Source organism: Pseudopipra pipra, chromosome 31 (assembly GCF_036250125.1).
Source record: "Pseudopipra pipra isolate bDixPip1 chromosome 31, bDixPip1.hap1, whole genome shotgun sequence".
NCBI lineage: Eukaryota > Metazoa > Chordata > Aves > Passeriformes > Pipridae > Pseudopipra > Pseudopipra pipra.
The window spans coordinates 183149-200484 of NC_087579.1; the positions used below are offsets into that span (position 1 = coordinate 183149).

The following is a 17336-nucleotide window of genomic DNA, read 5'->3' on the forward strand; positions in this document are numbered from 1 at the left end:
ATTCCCAAGAGGTGGCCAACAAAAGGAAAAAACCCCAAGAGAGAGGAAGGAGGAGAAAAATAAGCCCTCGGTACGACTCCCCCAGTTGCCCAGGTGTTGCTTCTGAAGTTATCTTCCCGACCCAGAAGGCCTAGAATTGCCCAGAGCAGAAGCTGCATTCTGGGAGAGTCGGCAGGCTCACAAGATAGCCGGCGTGCCCGCCAAAGGCAACGTTGTCCTTTGATGTGAAGCTTGCGTCTGCCGAGTACGAGCCATCCGCTTTTTATCCAATTGATTGGCGATGTCCACCTGGGCAGGTGTGGTCAGCACCGCCCAGCCAGAGGCCTTCAGTCCCTCCCAATGTTCTGGAAGCGGTGCCCCTTCTGCGCACGCGTGTGTCCTTTGGAATCCCCCCCGTGCTTGCGCGCTGTACTTCAGGGGGTCTTTTCTAAATGAGTCTGGGGGCGTACTCCATCACCCTCCTGTTCCCTTTTTTCTTCAAATGCCCTTGGAAGGTGATCAGGCAATAATAAGACACCAATTAATTGTAGTTTGTCCAAAACGCTTCCTTCAAGGACGAAGTTGCCGTTTCTCAGTGCTTGTTTTCTCCTAAGTTGGCAGGAAAAGGATAGACCCTCCCAGGCGGCTGGGCCAAAGAGAGACCAAAAGTATCAACATCCAATTAAGCCCCGATACAGCCGCAAAGAAAAAGGGAAATTTCTTCAGCCCGCTTGCGGTCCATTGTAGCGTCCCTCCCCTGAGCAAGCTGGTGCAGAAGTTGTGGGCCTTCACTTGGTGTTGTCATTGGGACCAAGTGGGACAAGCTGTGTTTGAAAGTTTCTTGCTGCCCTGCTGTGTGCTGCCTGTTGGCTGGTGGAGCATCAGCAGAGCAGAAACTGACTGTTGGCATCTGGCAAAGCAGCAGGTGAGAGCAGTTGCGAGGGGGGGAGGGGGGGGCGAGGTGTCTGCTCTTCAAGAGGGACAATGTCAGGGTTGAAAACAAGTCTGTGGGAAGGCAGACAGAGCTAAACAAGTCCCTGTAAGTCTGTAAATGCTGAACCATCATGGTGTGATGCAGGGCAGCCAATTGTGATATATGTTTATGAAAAAACACCAATGGTATTTTAACATGTATGTTATGCCCAGGGCTATGAGTCAGTGTTCTGTTCCAATAAAGGTTCTTTCCTCTCCTGTCTTGTTGCTTGGAAGTAGACTGTCTGCGTATTTTCTTTTATTGACCGCCACAACAATAACAGGACAAGAGAAAGGAGTTGGGGAATTGTCCTGGAAGTCTGGTCTGGTGGGCTTGGAGCACTGGGTGGGCATTTCTTGAGAGCTGTGGTGGCCCCCGCCTGCTTGGGCTGGGATGTCACTTCATGCTGAGCCTCATTTGATGGCAGTGTGCCCAGAGGCAGCCCGGCTCCAGGCTGAAGCAAAAAGCCAGAGCGGGTGATGGGGAGCTGCTCCAGCGCCTACCGCAGCCTGCGGCCCGGTGGGAGCGTCCCGGGCCCTGCCCCGGGGCGCCCTGAGGCGGGGCAGTGCCCACTCCCGCCGGCCGCCCTCACAAGGCCCAGGCCGCCTCCTTCCCACAAGGCCCAGCAGGGCCGCCCTCACACCTGCCCCGCCCTGCCCTGCCCCGCCCGGCCCCACCCTGCCCCGTGGCCTCTGTCACACCCCACGCTGACGTGCTGAGCCTTCCACCAGCCATTGTGACACCACAGGCGCCAGTCGGGCACGGCTTTGTTGGTACCCGCAGCCGGCGCCCAGAGCTGCTGTAGCCTCTCGGGGAGCAGCAGCACATCCCGCTCGGGGAGCATTGCGAGCCTGTATCGCCGTCTTGGTAGCTGCAGGCCACGACCACTGCGCAGGGCGACCTCGTCGCTTTCTACCCTGTGCCCGTCCTTATTGTCGTCCTTGTCCCCTTTGTCACCCTCCCCCTAAACCTCCCCCTCGTCCCAATTCCTCATCCCTACTTGGCTCCCGGCAGCCCGCCGGGGGCTTCTTGCACTCCTGCTGCTGGGAGCTCCAAGCAGGGCCATGCCGTGGCTTCTGAGCAAGGAGCGGCGGCAGTCGCCCTCCAGCAGCAGCAGTGGGCAGCCCTGGGCTGCCACCAGCTCCAGCAGCGCCTCCCAGCTCCGGGAGCAGGGGCTGGGCAGGCTGCACCGCGCGGCCGCCTGCGGTGACCTGGGCTGGCTGAGGCGGTGGCGCTGGTACATCAAGGTAGTCGGCATCGACAGGCGAGACCAGGAGATGCGGTGAGTTCTGGGCCACGCTGACGGCACAGCTTGGCTGCTCCTGAGCCAAGCTGCAGTAGTCCTGGGCAGCCCTCTCTTAGGGATAAGGCTTGAAAAATGAGATTTGCCCTGTCAGCTGGGAGAGGGAACTCTTGAGCTTTTCACTGCTCGGAGCTGCCGGCCGGGCTCCAGCGCTGTTGGAAAGGCGTGTTGCCCACCTGCCGCTTGGCCGTGGTCTCTCTGCAGGGCTGTTCTGCAGCTGCTCAACCCTCACCTGTTCTCTTCTGCCCTCTGGCTGATCAGCGCAGCATTGCAGCAGCAGCAGCAGCAGCAGGAGGAGCAGGAGGAGCAGAGTCGGAGCAGGGTCCCCAGGGTGCTGGGTAGAGACACAGCTTGGGCTCGTCCTTTGTCTGTCTGGGTTAAGAGTGTCTGTTTAATTTTTAGGACACCTCTGCATCTGGCTTCGGCCAATGGCCATGCAGATGTCGTGAGATATCTGCTAAGAAAGAACAGCCAGCCCAACCTTGCTGACAGCTTCAAGAGAACGGCCCTGATGAAGGTGTGTGGAATGCCTTCTGAGCTTGGAGGTGGGGTTTAGTGCTGGGGTGTTAAAGGGGAGGTGTCTGGCAGGATTCCTTGCAGCGCAGGGCCATAGAAACACGCCTATTGCAATGGGCACGGCACAGCCTCTGTTAGCTGATCTTTGCAGATGGTCTTCTATGGCAGCATTCAGGAGCTGAGGCAGTTGTGGGAGAGGGGGATGGATGTAAAAGTTGGAAGCCTTTCCCTTTTGGTGTGTTGTTGCCAGGCAGTCCAGCAGGAGCAGGAAGAATGTGTTGCTGTTCTGCTGGAACACGGTGCCGACCCCAATCTGGCAGACGCGGACGGCAACACTGCCCTTCACCTGGCTGTCCTCTCTAAAAATACAGCTGTAGCAGGGCTGTTACTGGAGCATCATGCCAAGAATGATGCTCAGAACCAGGTAACCTTGGCATGTGGCTAAAGCTGCTCTTTCCAAGAGCTGCAGAGCTTGTCTGTGTCTTTCTAATGGGGATTCTTTCTCCTTTTAGTGGGGATTTACCCCCTTGAAACTTGCAGCCTTGCAACAGCATGAGGAGATTGTGGAGTGCCTTGTGAGCAAAGCAGCTGACAGGCACGCTCAAGGCCAGGGGGAAAGGTGAGGGCTTTGTCAAAAGAGCACCCGGGCCTTCTGGGTAGTCTGCAAGTGTGAGTGAGACGAGGGGCGTGGCAATGAGCTGGGAAAAAGAAGGAGGAGCCCCGTGGAAGCAGTTCACTGGGTGACTGGTAAATGCAGGTCTCTGCACTTGGCTGCTCTCGTAGCTTTGGGGCTCTCACCCTTTGTCCGCTGAGGTCTGCAAGAAAGCCTTGTCTGTGGTGCCCTTCCCCCCCACAGAGCCCGAGCCATGGGGAAACTTGCCAGTAGCTCAGCAGCGTGGCTGCTCTGCAGGCCAGGGGGGTTTGAGGCAAGGCAGAGTTGGTGCGTGAAGTGCTCTGAAGGGAAGCGCTGGGGGAAAGAGAAGCAACACTGTCCCAGGGGACACGAGGGGCTCCGAGCGCACCGAAGGAGAAAACTTGCTGCCATGGAGATGGTCAGGCGGTGGGGCCTTTGAAGAGCAGTGCAAGGAGCCCTGAAGAGCACGGCCTGAGCTGGTAGTTGAGGCTGCTTCAGGGAGGCCCCTTGTAAGAGAAATTCTCCAGTGCTTGCATGGACTTGGCTTTGCTTTCCCGGAGCTTGTAGGAAAGGGGGGAAGAGGTCTTTTGGGAGCAAGCAGGGGAAAAATGATGCAGGATAAGACATGTTTCCGATGAACTTTTGGATGCTTTAGGACTGCTCTTGTGGTTCCTGGAAGCCATGAGGCTCACCTGGAGGAAGATAATCTGCGCTTCCAGGAGGAGTTGGACAGGGCTGACGCGGAGGTATGGAAAGCCTGTCCCCACAGGGATAAACCTGGGGGTGCTTGTTGCTTCCTCTCCATCACAAAAAGGGACAAAACAGTATTCTGGGAGCCACTCTGACAGAGACCTAAGGAAGCGGCAGTTCCATCAGGCTTTGATCTGCCTCTGTCCCTCCGGCCCCCTGCCCCACAACCCGCCATGCTGAGGCAGAGCTGCCTCTCCTTAGGGTTTCACTCCTTACCGCTCAGGGGGGCAGGGGTTCCTCTCTTTCTGCTCCATTGGAGGTCTTCCTACTTTAAGAAGACTCCCCACGCAGCCCTGGCTCCATTCTCGACTCCAGGGCAGGTCTGTGGAGCAGTTCACCTGGCTGCCTTTGCTGAAATGGCAGTTATCAGCTCGTCAGTGATGCCACCCTTCCTGACCCCACCCCACTGAAGCAGAACTGCCTCTCCTCAGGCATCCACTGCTTCCTGCTCAGGGGCTGCTGGGCGCCTCTCTCTGCACTACAGTGCGGGTCTTTCCCACTGAAGAAAACTCCCCGTGCTGCCCTGGTGCAATCCTGGGCTCCAGAGCACGTGTGCCAGAGCACTTGGCCTCTGCCACTTGCCAGACGCCTTCCTTTAGGAAGATGAACTATTTCAGTGGTCTTTTCCTGGAGTAGCAAGCAAGGGAATACAGGAAGTGTCCCAGGTGACCAAAAAGGACGGAGGGGCAGTGTCGGTGCTTAGAAGCGTGCTGTAGGAAAGCAGTGGAGGGATAGGAGAGGCTGCTGTAAAAGAGGACAAAGGCCTACAGTTTGTGTTCATGGGGCAGTAGAAGTGAAGCTTTGAAGGGACTTGAGTGGATTGCAGTTCTTTGGGCAGAGGGGATGCACACAGACATGCAGCACCTGAGTTCTTCAGCAGCAACTGGCTCCTCTCTGGAAAAGCTCCCCTGACAACTGTGGATTCTTCCCGTGATTTTACAGCTGCGGGAGGAGGAAGAAAAGCATCTTCAGTCTGAGCATCGCGTTTGTGACTTGAAGACTGCCTTGGATGACAAGGGAAGAGAAGCAATAACATCTTCCCAGAAACTGCAGGACCTCCCGTTGGCATCTTGCGAGACTAACATGACTGTAAAACAACTGGAAGAAGAGGCGCAAGAGTAAGAGAGTAACCCAGTGAAGCGAGGGCTCTGTGGCTTTGGGGGATTGGGTGGAAACAAGGGGAGAGTCAGTGGCATTTTGAAGGACACTTCTGCTGTGGCTTCTGTTCCTTAGCACAGTTTGTCTGGCATTGGATTTTCTGGTAATAAGAGCTGTATTTCTTCTTAAGCTTTGCAAGTGAAAAGAGCAGATTGGAAGGCACTGTCCAGCAGCCAAGCGATGGCGTTGAAGCCCTTCCGAGAGCCCTGCAAGCCTCTGCCTCAGTAAGCTGGTGCTAAATTTGCCTTTTTGTGACTCTTGAGCCTAGTTGCCTCTTTGTGTGGGGAAAGTGTCAGATGAAGTTTTCCTGGAGAGCCTAGGGGAGCTCAGTTTCTGCCTTCTCCTCAGTAGAGGCTGCTCAGAAAGCAGCCTGGTCCTTTTGCCAGCTGCTACAAAAGCCCCGAGGGTATTTGCTGTGCTGGACACTGGAGGAATTCTTAGATTCTAAATGAGGAGTTTCATCCTGAGCTCCAAGGGAGCCGGAAGTATTGCTGCCAGGAGTGTCTCCCAAATTCTTAAGCAGGTCTAAAGTTTCTTCTTTCTGTCGGGGAATCTTTCAAGTGTTTTCTAGGCTGGTTTCCAGTAGAGGAGAGATACAGTTGCGATGGCCACCCCCTTGAGAAGTTTTCCCAGAATTCACTGCCTTCAGATGCCGCTGAGTTTCCTTTCCTGTTTTTTTTGTCCTGTGTCCAGGGTGGTGAACTTTCCCAGCAGCTGGACATGGAGCCTAGAAGAGGCATGCCGCTCGAGGCTCAAAAGCAGGCTTTGCAAGGAGAGCTGTCCAGTCTGCGTGGGAAGTGTGAAAACCTGGAGAAGAGCAAATGTCAGCTGCAAGAAGAGGTGGCAGAACTCGCTCATCATTTGGAGACTTTGGTGCTGGATGGCAGCCAAAGAGAAGAATGTAGAAGAGACGTGGAGGAACGAGCTGACCAGGAAAGAAGTCAAAAGCTACAAGACGTCAGCCTCGTTTTGCAAGTAAGTGAATTTCTCCCCAGCGTCCACAGGCACTACGTAAACTTCTGTTGTGGCCATGGGTTTTGGTGTTTTTCTTTTGCTCCTGTATTCTGTGGGTTAGCTTCTGTCTTTGCTGAAGACAGTGGCAGAAGGCAATCTGGTTGGGCAGGAGTGCTGTCGTGGGTGTGTCACGTGCCGGCAGGTCCCTGAATGCAAAGGCTGCCCAAGGCAGATTGTCAGGTTGCAGTGCTTGGGAGGTATCTCTGTGGGCTGCTCTGCTTCTCACTGCTCATCCTTGAATGAGTTTTGCAACTTGCAGCTGTCATGGCCAGACCTAGAGGGGCTGCTTTGTCCTTGTAGGGGGGGAAGGTGCTCCGAAAAGGAGTCACTTAAATGACAGGGGTGGGGGTGAGGGGGTGGACATGCTGCTGGGAGTGAGGAGGCAGAGCCGCCTCTCTGAGTAAGGCTGGGCCCTTGAAACTGGGTGCGTGCAATTTTGTGCTGGGCAGAGCTCTCTTTTTCTTGTGGTGGTTGAAGGTGCACTGTCTCCTTCAGGCACAGGCCCGATTAGGACAAATCAGAGACAGTCATTGTGATTCCGTGAGAATCCAGTTGGAAGACAGAATTAGAGGCCTCGAAAGTGAATTGGACAGGGTAAAAAGAACCCAACAAGAGAGTGCTTCTCGTAAAGAAGCAACGCAGGCAGAAATGACGATGTACAAAGACCTGTATCTGGAGGAAGTGAAAACCAGAAGATGCCTAGCCAAGAAAGTGGAAAGGTAAGTCCCTGCTTTTTTTGGAGTGGTAATAAGAGACTCCTTTTTCTTCCTGCATTTTCCTTGGAAATCCATCTTCTCCATCTGGCCAGCATAATTGCCCTCCACTGGCCAGCAGGGTCTGATGGAGTTTGCAAGACATTCTCCTTGATATTTGAAAAGTCGTGGCAGTCAGGCGAAGTCCCAGGTGATGGGAAAAAGGGAAACTCACTGTGCCCATCTTTGAAAGGGGTGGAAAGGAGGGCCCTGGGAACTGCCAAGCTGAGTCCAGAGGAGGCCAGCAAGGTGGTTAGAAAGATGGAGCAGCTCTCCTCTGAGGAAAGGCTGGGCCAACTGCAATACTTCAGCCTGGAAAAGAGGAGGCTTTGGGGTGACCTACTGGTGGCCTTTCGGTGTGTGAAGGGAGCTTACAAGAAGGAGGAAGAGAGTGCATTTCAAAGAGCATGTGCGGAGAGGACAAGGGGGAATGGCTTCAAATGGCAAGAGAGTAGGTTTAGATTTGATCCTAGGAAGAGATTGGTCCCTGTGAGGGTGGTGAGGACCTGCAACAGGTTGCCCAGAGAAGCTGTGGATGCCCCATGGCTGGAAGTGTTCAAGGCCAGGTTGGATGGGGTTGTGAACAACCTGGTCTCGTGGAAGGTGTCCCTGGCCACAGCAGGAGGCTTGGAACGAGATGATCTTTAAGGTCCCTGCCAAGCCAAGCCATTCTAGGCTTGGATGCTGTCTGTGGCGTTTCTGTGAGACTGTGGGGGAAAGGCTGGTTGTTCCTGTGTTTCATGGTTTTCTTAACTAATTTGCTGTGCAGGTTGGAAAAGCTTCTGAGGCTAGAGAGGAGGAAAGTCAGGCTTAATGAAGAGAAAGAAAGCCAGCCCCAGCTGGAGGAAATGAAGAAGAGTTATTCTGAAAAGGTCAAGGAAGTTGACAGATTACGAAGAGAGGTGAGCCTTGCTCTGGGTGGGGCTTTTTGGTTGTTCCTTCTTTTGAAAGCTGGGAGACGCTTTCCCTCTATTTCTTGTCATGTTGATGATTTTTTTTCCCTTGTCTGCATTTTGGGTGTGATGGGCTTTTCTTAATGCTCCTTCTGCTGTTGCAGTGGGAGATGACTCTAAGTAATCCGGAGGTAGTTCTCCTTCTGGGGAAAGATGCAAATGTTAAGGACAAAGCAGTAAGGTGTAAGGGCTGATGGAGGCCAGGCTGTCCTGCAGAGGAAGGGCGAGGCGAGAGTGGCAGCCAGCCTGGCAGGGTGCGTGAGCTGAGGGGCCAGGGAGCCGTGCCACAGGCCCTGAGCAGGAAGAGCAGAACAGGTTCCCTGAGAGTGAGCGGGGTCAGCCAAGAGTGCAGATCCCCCGGCTGGGCCTGAGGGATGGGCAGGTCCTTGCAGGACATCATGTGCATGGGCTGAGAGCAGTGGGGCCCAGCTGAGGCCTGGCTGCAGCTTGAGGGAGGCTGTGACAGCGTCCTCTGGGTGTGACAGATGAATTGCAGTGATTCCTTTGGAGTGCAGAAGCTTGGAGCATTTTTGCAGGAGGAACTCGGAAAGGATGGGAAGCTGAGGAATCCTATGACAAATGATGGGAAAGCTGTTCTTGCTGGAAAAGAAGAGGCTGGTTGGACTTTGTTTCTAGTCCTGAGGCAGCAGATGATGAATATAGTCTCCCTGGCCGCCCCCTTTTGAGGTTTTCCCAGAATTCACTGCCTTTCCATCCCGCCGAGTTCCTGTTTTTTTCTTTCTGCCTGCAGGTTGCTGAACTTTCCCAGCAGCTGGACAGGGAATGTCAAAAGTGCACGCAGCTGGAAGCCAAAAATCAAGATTTGCAAGACGAACTGTCTACCCTGCGTGGGAAGTGCGAGAACCTGGAGATGGACAAATGCCAGCTGCAAGAAGAGCTGGCAAAACTCCGGCATCATTTGGAGACTGACTTGGTGGATCGCAGCCAACTCGAACAATGGAAAAAAGAGGTGGAAGAGCAAGCCGACCGGGAACTCAGACAAAAACTCCAGGAAGTCAATGAGTTTTTGCAAGTAAGTGAATTTCTCCCCAGCATCCACAGGCACTACGTAAACTTCTGTTGTGGCCACGGGTTTTGGTGTTTTTCTTTTGCTCCTGTATTCTGTGGGTTAGCTTCTGTCTTTGCTGAAGGCAGTGGCAGAAGGCAATCTGGTTGGGCAGGAGTGCTGTCGTGGGTGTGTCACGTGCCGGCAGGTCCCTGAATGCAAAGGCTGCCCAAGGCAGATTGTCAGGTTGCAGTGCTCGGGGGGTATCTCTGTGGGCTGCTCTGGTTCTCGCTGCTCATCCTTGAATGGGTTTTGCAACTTGCAGCTGTCATGGCCAGACCTAGAGGGGCTGCTTTGTCCTTGTAGGGGGGGAAGGTGCTCCGAAAAGGAGTCACTTAAATGACAGGGGTGGGGGATGCTCTTCTTGTCTTTGAAGAATCCTTTTCGCTGTGCTCTGTCCTACAGATACAGTGTGTCTTCCTTAGTAGCTTTGAATAAGAGTGCAAAGAATTGTTTGCCTTGGTAGCTGCTGGGTTCTGCCTTGGTTGCTGCTGGGAGTGAGGAGGCAGAGCCGCCTCTCTGTGCAGGGCTGGGCCCTTGAAAGTGGGTGTGTGCAATTTTGTGCTGGGCAGAGCTCTCTTTTTCTTGTGGTGGTTGAAGGTGCACTGTCTCCTTCAGGCACAGGCAGCCCACCAGGACACATTAGAAAAAATCCGAAGCAGTCATCTGGACTCCCTGAAAAACCAGTTAGAAGAGAGAATTAGAGATCTTGACCGTGCACTGGGAAGGATAAGAAGCAACCAAGCAGAAAGACCTTTTCAAAAAGAATCCACCCAGGCAGAAGTGGAAAAGTATAAAGAACTGTATGTGGTGGAAGCAAAAAGCAGAAAAAGCCTAGCCAAGAGACTGGAAAGGTAAGTCCCTGCTTTTTTTTACTGGTACTAAGAGACTCCTTTTTCCTCGTGCATTTTCCTTCTTAAATCCCTTTTCTACATCTGGCCAGCGTCAGGTGTGAAAGCATAACGTGGCATCTTTGTGGGGAAAGTTCCTTAAGACCTTGCCTTCATCAGACCTGTCTTCCTTTCTCTTTAGAGTTCCAGCAGTAACAGCACAGTAGCGCCACTCTGGCATTGCTGGTGTCTTTTTCAAGTTGCTGTTGTTTTAGCAGGCAGTCTTTTTGCCAGTCTCTAATCTCCTCATCCTGTGGGGGAGAGAAAAGACGAATCTTGTACCCTTTCCTGTTTGAATGAGGAGAGGCCTCTCGGAGAAGAGAGTTGGATTCTGTGAATCCAAACTAAGAAGGCTCTTGTTTGGCTTCGGTTTTGGCAGCGGGTCTGAGGGTTGAGCTTTCCTTGAGAAGGCCAGGGTAGGCCAGAGTTCTTCTGGAGGTGACACTGTCTGCTCCTTGCACTTGGTGTGATTTCTTAGAAACAGGCCCTGTGAACAAGCTCCGATCAAAGGATGTGCTGGTTTTGGACGGTCTTAATGCCCTTGGCTTTTAGAAGTGGGGTAATAGTGAAGGCTGTGGAGGGTAACTTTGCGAAAGCCTTCCTGCCAAAGATGACTCTGTGTGTGCTTGTGAATGTTTCAGAGCTAATGAGAGACTTGCAGAGGCCAACACCAAGCTCTTTTTGGAGCGCCACAGAAGCAGATCTGCAGTCCCAAGCAGCGCCGTCATCGGACACCTGGCTGCAAATCCACTTCTGGATTCAGCTGGCCTGGGACGTCTTGGCACCGGTTTGGGACCGAGCAGAAGCCTGGGTCTCAGGCATCTGTGGTAAAGTGGAAGACTTCTGGTCATCAGGTTTGTCCAAATTTTCCAGAGTGGTCCAAGGCCCAAAAATACGGAACTGGAAGCAATGAGCTGTGGAACTCCATTCTTTGACAAGAGAAACCGTGGGAAAGAGCACTGTGGCGCAGGAACCTCCCCCCTAAGTTCTCCACTAAATTGACACATAGGGTGTGTGTGACCTATTTGAAATGGCTGATGTCACCGTGAGTGCCAAATGCCACCAGACATCTGTGAGACACCTTTTTCTTCATCAGTGATCTTCGTTCTAGCAGTTTCTTCCCTGGACCTTGCTTTAATCTGTTACTCTGGATAGGAGGCATTTGCTGGTGTAGTTCCTGCTACGTCTTCCTCCATGAAACAGCAGAGCTCCCTACTCCTTGGGAAGTCTTCACGGCCTTCTAATTTTGCAGCAATGCTGCAAGCTCTGCAATACCGCTGGTCCGAGTATGCCCTGTAGTCAGCAGTCAGTGTGATAGCACATCCCTGCCAGACTGCAGAGCATGATAGCAGGAGACGTGGAAACCACGCGCCAGGAGTTGTAATCAGCGGGACAGGCGCGTAGCATGGGATTGAGGCATGGGCAAGCAGGAGGCTTGGAAGCAGATGATCTTTAAGGTCCCTTTAAGGTCCCCTTTTGGGGTTTTCCCGGAATTCACTGCCTTTCCATCCCGCTGAGTTCTTTTTTTGTTCTTTCTGTCTGCAGGTTGCTGAACTTTCCCGACAGCTGGAGAGGGAATGTCAAAAGCGCACGCAGCTGGAAGCCACAAGTCAGGGTTTGCAAGACGAGCTGTCTAGCCTGCGTGGGAAGTGGGAAAACCTGGAGAAGAGCAAATGCCAACTGCAAGAAGAGCTGGCAAAGCTCCAGCCTCATTTGGAGACCAGTGTGGTGGATGGCAGCCAGATCATGGCTAGGCTTGGCCAACGAAGATTTGGAAGGGCTCTCCCCACATTTGCTACAAGCGCGCTGGTGGCTAAAGAGGCCAATGCGAGACAGTCAAGATGGGTTGCAAAAGGCACAGCAGAAAGACTCCTTGGATGGGATCGGCAAGACACGATTCTTTCTGCATTGTCTTCTCTCTTCGATGGTGATCCTGCGTGCGTTCTCAAAGGAAGCAGCAGCGTTAGAGACAGTGTGTCTGCAGACCTCTCGATTGGAGGCCAGAGTAGACCAGCGCTGGAGACCAATGTGGCCAAGGCTAAGATGTTGCTTCAGGGAGTCCTCGTGGCTCCTTTTGCGGGCTCCTCTCTTGCGGCAGCCAGTGGCAAGTTTGCCATAGATCACGATCTTAGGGAGGCGGTAGTCCTCCATCCTGGAGACGTGCCCTGCCCAACGCAGCCGTGTTCTCAGCAACATGGCCTCAGTGCTGGTAATTGCTGCCTGTTGTAGAACAGACGTATTAGTTCCGTAATCTGAGCAGCGGATGTTTAGGATTGTACGGAGACAGCGTTGATGGAAGCGTTCGAGGAGTCACAGGTGGTGGCGGTAAATGAGCCATGATTCGGACCCATCTGAGAGAGTAGACAGCACTATGGCTCTGTAAACCCTGATCTTTGTACTTTTCTTCAGGTGTTTATTTACAAGGACTCCCCGAAACAACCTCTCAGCCTTGGCCATATTGATCAACATAACTGGTCTACTCTGACCTCCAATCGGGAGGTCTGGAGACACACTATCTTTAACGCGGCTGATGCTTTTGAGAAAGCACGCAGGATCACTCTTGAGGAGAAAAGACAACGCAGAAAGAATCATGCCTTGCAGAATATATCTCCTAAGGAGTCTTTCTGCTGTGCCTTTTGCAACCGGCCGTGTCTATCTCGTGTTGGCCTTTTTAGCCACCAACGCGCTTGTAACAGACGTGGGTAGATCCCTTCCCAAATCTTCGTTCGTGAAACCTGGCCATGATGATGATGATGATGATGATTATTTCACCAGACTCTTTATGGAGTCTTCCGAAAGCTCTCGATGCCTTTGGTAACCTGTTGTGTCCCCTAGTAGGGGCAGTATCCAGTTCATTCTTCACGGGTTGTTGTGTAATGGACTGAATTGCTGAGTCTTGACCTACACGGTTGGTCCTGAAAAGAGTCTGAAAGTGTTCAGAGCATCAATTTAGAACGGCGGTTTCACCTGTGAGAAGCATTTGACCATCTGCGCTGAGTAGAGGGCTTTGGGCCTGGTCTGTCGGTCCATATGCTGTTTTCAAGGCCTCCTAGAATCCTCTGTGATCACCCGTATCTGCGCATAATTGAATTTTTCCTGCTAGATTGATCCACCCCTTGTTTTGGATGTCACGAAGTTGCTGTTGGAGGTTGCTGCCTGCGAGACGAAAGGCCGCTTTTCTTCCATGAGCAGATGGCTGAGCAAGGTGTGCTCGGTGGGCAGTTCTCTTTTTCCTCCACAAATCCTGGATCTCTTGACTGTTTTCATCCAAGCAGCCCTTGTTCTTCTTGAAGGAGAAGCCTAAGGATTCTTCAGAGGACTGCAGGATGCTATTTTCCATAGGTTGCCCAAATGATTCAGGAGAGGGATCTATGGAATGATCCTGGAGCCTAGTTTGAAGGTTTGCCTGAAAGCTGTCTCTCCCTTTAGCTGATTGAAGATCTTTAACTTGGAATCTCCTGCTCGGAATACCGGCCCTTTTAGGTTTGAACTTAAGGTTGAAGTGAAGTTTACAGCCAAACAGAACACTAGAAAAGGGATGTGGAAGAATGCGCCGAGCAGGAAATAAGACCAAAACTACAAGTCTGGTTCTCTACTCAACTGGGCTGGAACATCTTGTCAACAATTTGAGTCTGAACAACCTCAGTCTGTGAGGAGGCTCTTGACTCCCGCTAGGTGTTCTTATGCCAACTTGGTCTTGAATAAACTGAAGAGTCTAGTAGGTGTCCTTGTTTTCTTCTGTTGCCCCTGCCGACTTTGCTTCTGCCATTCCCCGATCCCAAGGCTGTCCCCTCTTCTTCCCTCTGCTTGCCTCTGGGACAGGTGGGGACCTGTCCAGCTTGGGCAGAAAGGGCCTGGCTGCCAGAACTGTCCCGACATTTGAGGAGAACTGCTGCGTTTGGTGACAGAATTGGAGCTCTTTGGACCTAGGTGGGAGGGATGAGGAGAGTCCTATTTTTGAAGGTTTATTAAGGCTTTCTTCCCGGGCCGGGAGTTAAGACTTCTCTCTCTGCCCTTGGTCTGAGTGCAAATCAGTGCGGCAGACAATTTCAAGGCTGAAAGAGAAGCCAGGCCTGAAGGCCGAGCCGGAGCTCTCCTCTGCTCCCTTCAGCTCTGCTCACAGCTGCATCTTCAGCCCGTCCCAGAGGCCAGGCAAATGCATCCCCTTCCTCCGTGAAGGCTTGAAGCACAGTCCTGTTAAGATCCTGGCCTACAGGTGAGCTATTGCTTCTACTGGGTTGCCAGAGTCTTCCAGTGCTTTCGAGCCCTCCTCTTTGTGTTCTGGGCAGAAGACAATGGGTGAGCTTGTGGTAGCCATAAAACACAGGCAACTCCCTGATCCTGTGGGAAGCGGATGGGTTTGTAGCCCGCTGTAAGAGGGAAAGTTGGGAAGGATGCTGAAGCTGAAACCATACGCCGTTGAAATCTCAACCCAAACAATCTTTATTCCCAAGAGGTGGCCAACAAAAGGAAAAAACCCCAAGAGAGAGGAAGGAGGAGAAAAATAAGCCCTCGGTACGACTCCCCCAGTTGCCCAGGTGTTGCTTCTGAAGTTATCTTCCCGACCCAGAAGGCCTAGAATTGCCCAGAGCAGAAGCTGCATTCTGGGAGAGTCGGCAGGCTCACAAGATAGCCGGCGTGCCCGCCAAAGGCAACGTTGTCCTTTGATGTGAAGCTTGCGTCTGCCGAGTACGAGCCATCCGCTTTTTATCCAATTGATTGGCGATGTCCACCTGGGCAGGTGTGGTCAGCACCGCCCAGCCAGAGGCCTTCAGTCCCTCCCAATGTTCTGGAAGCGGTGCCCCTTCTGCGCACGCGTGTGTCCTTTGGAATCCCCCCCGTGCTTGCGCGCTGTACTTCAGGGGGTCTTTTCTAAATGAGTCTGGGGGCGTACTCCATCACCCTCCTGTTCCCTTTTTTCTTCAAATGCCCTTGGAAGGTGATCAGGCAATAATAAGACACCAATTAATTGTAGTTTGTCCAAAACGCTTCCTTCAAGGACGAAGTTGCCGTTTCTCAGTGCTTGTTTTCTCCTAAGTTGGCAGGAAAAGGATAGACCCTCCCAGGCGGCTGGGCCAAAGAGAGACCAAAAGTATCAACATCCAATTAAGCCCCGATACAGCCGCAAAGAAAAAGGGAAATTTCTTCAGCCCGCTTGCGGTCCATTGTAGCGTCCCTCCCCTGAGCAAGCTGGTGCAGAAGTTGTGGGCCTTCACTTGGTGTTGTCATTGGGACCAAGTGGGACAAGCTGTGTTTGAAAGTTTCTTGCTGCCCTGCTGTGTGCTGCCTGTTGGCTGGTGGAGCATCAGCAGAGCAGAAACTGACTGTTGGCATCTGGCAAAGCAGCAGGTGAGAGCAGTTGCGAGGGGGGGAGGGGGGGGCGAGGTGTCTGCTCTTCAAGAGGGACAATGTCAGGGTTGAAAACAAGTCTGTGGGAAGGCAGACAGAGCTAAACAAGTCCCTGTAAGTCTGTAAATGCTGAACCATCATGGTGTGATGCAGGGCAGCCAATTGTGATATATGTTTATGAAAAAACACCAATGGTATTTTAACATGTATGTTATGCCCAGGGCTATGAGTCAGTGTTCTGTTCCAATAAAGGTTCTTTCCTCTCCTGTCTTGTTGCTTGGAAGTAGACTGTCTGCGTATTTTCTTTTATTGACCGCCACAACAATAACAGGACAAGAGAAAGGAGTTGGGGAATTGTCCTGGAAGTCTGGTCTGGTGGGCTTGGAGCACTGGGTGGGCATTTCTTGAGAGCTGTGGTGGCCCCCGCCTGCTTGGGCTGGGATGTCACTTCATGCTGAGCCTCATTTGATGGCAGTGTGCCCAGAGGCAGCCCGGCTCCAGGCTGAAGCAAAAAGCCAGAGCGGGTGATGGGGAGCTGCTCCAGCGCCTACCGCAGCCTGCGGCCCGGTGGGAGCGTCCCGGGCCCTGCCCCGGGGCGCCCTGAGGCGGGGCAGTGCCCACTCCCGCCGGCCGCCCTCACAAGGCCCAGGCCGCCTCCTTCCCACAAGGCCCAGCAGGGCCGCCCTCACACCTGCCCCGCCCTGCCCTGCCCCGCCCGGCCCCACCCTGCCCCGTGGCCTCTGTCACACCCCACGCTGACGTGCTGAGCCTTCCACCAGCCATTGTGACACCACAGGCGCCAGTCGGGCACGGCTTTGTTGGTACCCGCAGCCGGCGCCCAGAGCTGCTGTAGCCTCTCGGGGAGCAGCAGCACATCCCGCTCGGGGAGCATTGCGCGCCTGTATCGCCGTCTTGGCAGCTGCAGGCCACGACCACTGCGCAGGGCGACCTCGTCTGCCTTGTGCTTTCTACCCTGTGCCCGTCCTTATTGTCGTCCTTGTCCCCTTTGTCACCCTCCCCCTAAACCTCCCCCTCGTCCCAATTCCTCATCCCTACTTGGCTCCCGGCAGCCCGCCGGGGGCTTCTTGCACTCCTGCTGCTGGGAGCTCCAAGCAGGGCCATGCCGTGGCTTCTGAGCAAGGAGCGGCGGCAGTCGCCCTCCAGCAGCAGCAGTGGGCAGCCCTGGGCTGCCACCAGCTCCAGCAGCGCCTCCCAGCTCCGGGAGCAGGGGCTGGGCAGGCTGCACCGCGCGGCCGCCCGCGGTGACCTGGGCTGGCTGAGGCGGTGGCGCTGGTACATCAAGGTAGTCGGCATCGACAGGCGAGACCAGGAGATGCGGTGAGTTCTGGGCCACGCTGACGGCACAGCTTGGCTGCTCCTGAGCCAAGCTGCAGTAGTCCTGGGCAGCCCTCTCTTAGGGATAAGGCTTGAAAAATGAGATTTGCCCTGTCAGCTGGGAGAGGGAACTCTTGAGCTTTTCACTGCTCGGAGCTGCCGGCCGGGCTCCAGCGCTGTTGGAAAGGCGTGTTGCCCACCTGCCGCTTGGCCGTGGTCTCTCTGCAGGGCTGTTCTGCAGCTGCTCAACCCTCACCTGTTCTCTTCTGCCCTCTGGCTGATCAGCGCAGCATTGCAGCAGCAGCAGCAGCAGCAGGAGGAGCAGGAGGAGCAGAGTCGGAGCAGGGTCCCCAGGGTGCTGGGTAGAGACACAGCTTGGGCTCGTCCTTTGTCTGTCTGGGTTAAGAGTGTCTGTTTAATTTTTAGGACACCTCTGCATCTGGCTTCGGCCAATGGCCATGCAGATGTCGTGAGATATCTGCTAAGAAAGAACAGCCAGCCCAACCTCGCTGACAGCTTCAAGAGAACGGCCCTGATGAAGGTGTGTGGAATGCCTTCTGAGCTTGGAGGTGGGGTTTAGTGCTGGGGTGTTAAAGGGGAGGTGTCTGGCAGGATTCCTTGCAGCGCAGGGCCATAGAAACACGCCTATTGCAATGGGCACGGC

At 53.8% G+C, this 17336-nt stretch overlaps 1 protein-coding gene across 1 annotated transcript; it reads left to right on the forward strand.

Annotated features, from left to right (window-relative positions):
- Positions 1–1897: 1897 nt before the first annotated feature.
- On the forward strand, positions 1898–11287 carry LOC135404320 (ankyrin repeat domain-containing protein 26-like). Its single transcript, XM_064639039.1, has 14 exons — positions 1898–2234; positions 2658–2772; positions 3022–3195; positions 3284–3390; positions 4061–4151; positions 5098–5273; positions 5444–5537; positions 6007–6288; positions 6823–7046; positions 7849–7981; positions 8784–9065; positions 9717–9952; positions 10630–10775; positions 11241–11287. The coding sequence occupies exons 1-14, from the start codon at positions 2017–2019 to the stop codon at positions 11285–11287; spliced, it is 2325 nt and encodes a 774-aa protein (XP_064495109.1). The 5' UTR covers positions 1898–2016.
- The last annotated feature ends 6049 nt before the right edge of the window (positions 11288–17336 follow it).

Coding starts and splice junctions, on each gene's coding strand:
- LOC135404320 (XM_064639039.1), top strand. CDS start 2,017: ATGCCGTGGCTTCTGAGCAAGGAGCGGCGGCAGTCGCCCTCCAGCAGC. Junction 3,196..3,283: donor AGAATGATGCTCAGAACCAG/GTAACCTTGGCA, acceptor TTCTCCTTTTAG/TGGGGATTTACCCCCTTGAA. Junction 5,538..6,006: donor CCCTGCAAGCCTCTGCCTCA/GTAAGCTGGTGC, acceptor TCCTGTGTCCAG/GGTGGTGAACTTTCCCAGCA.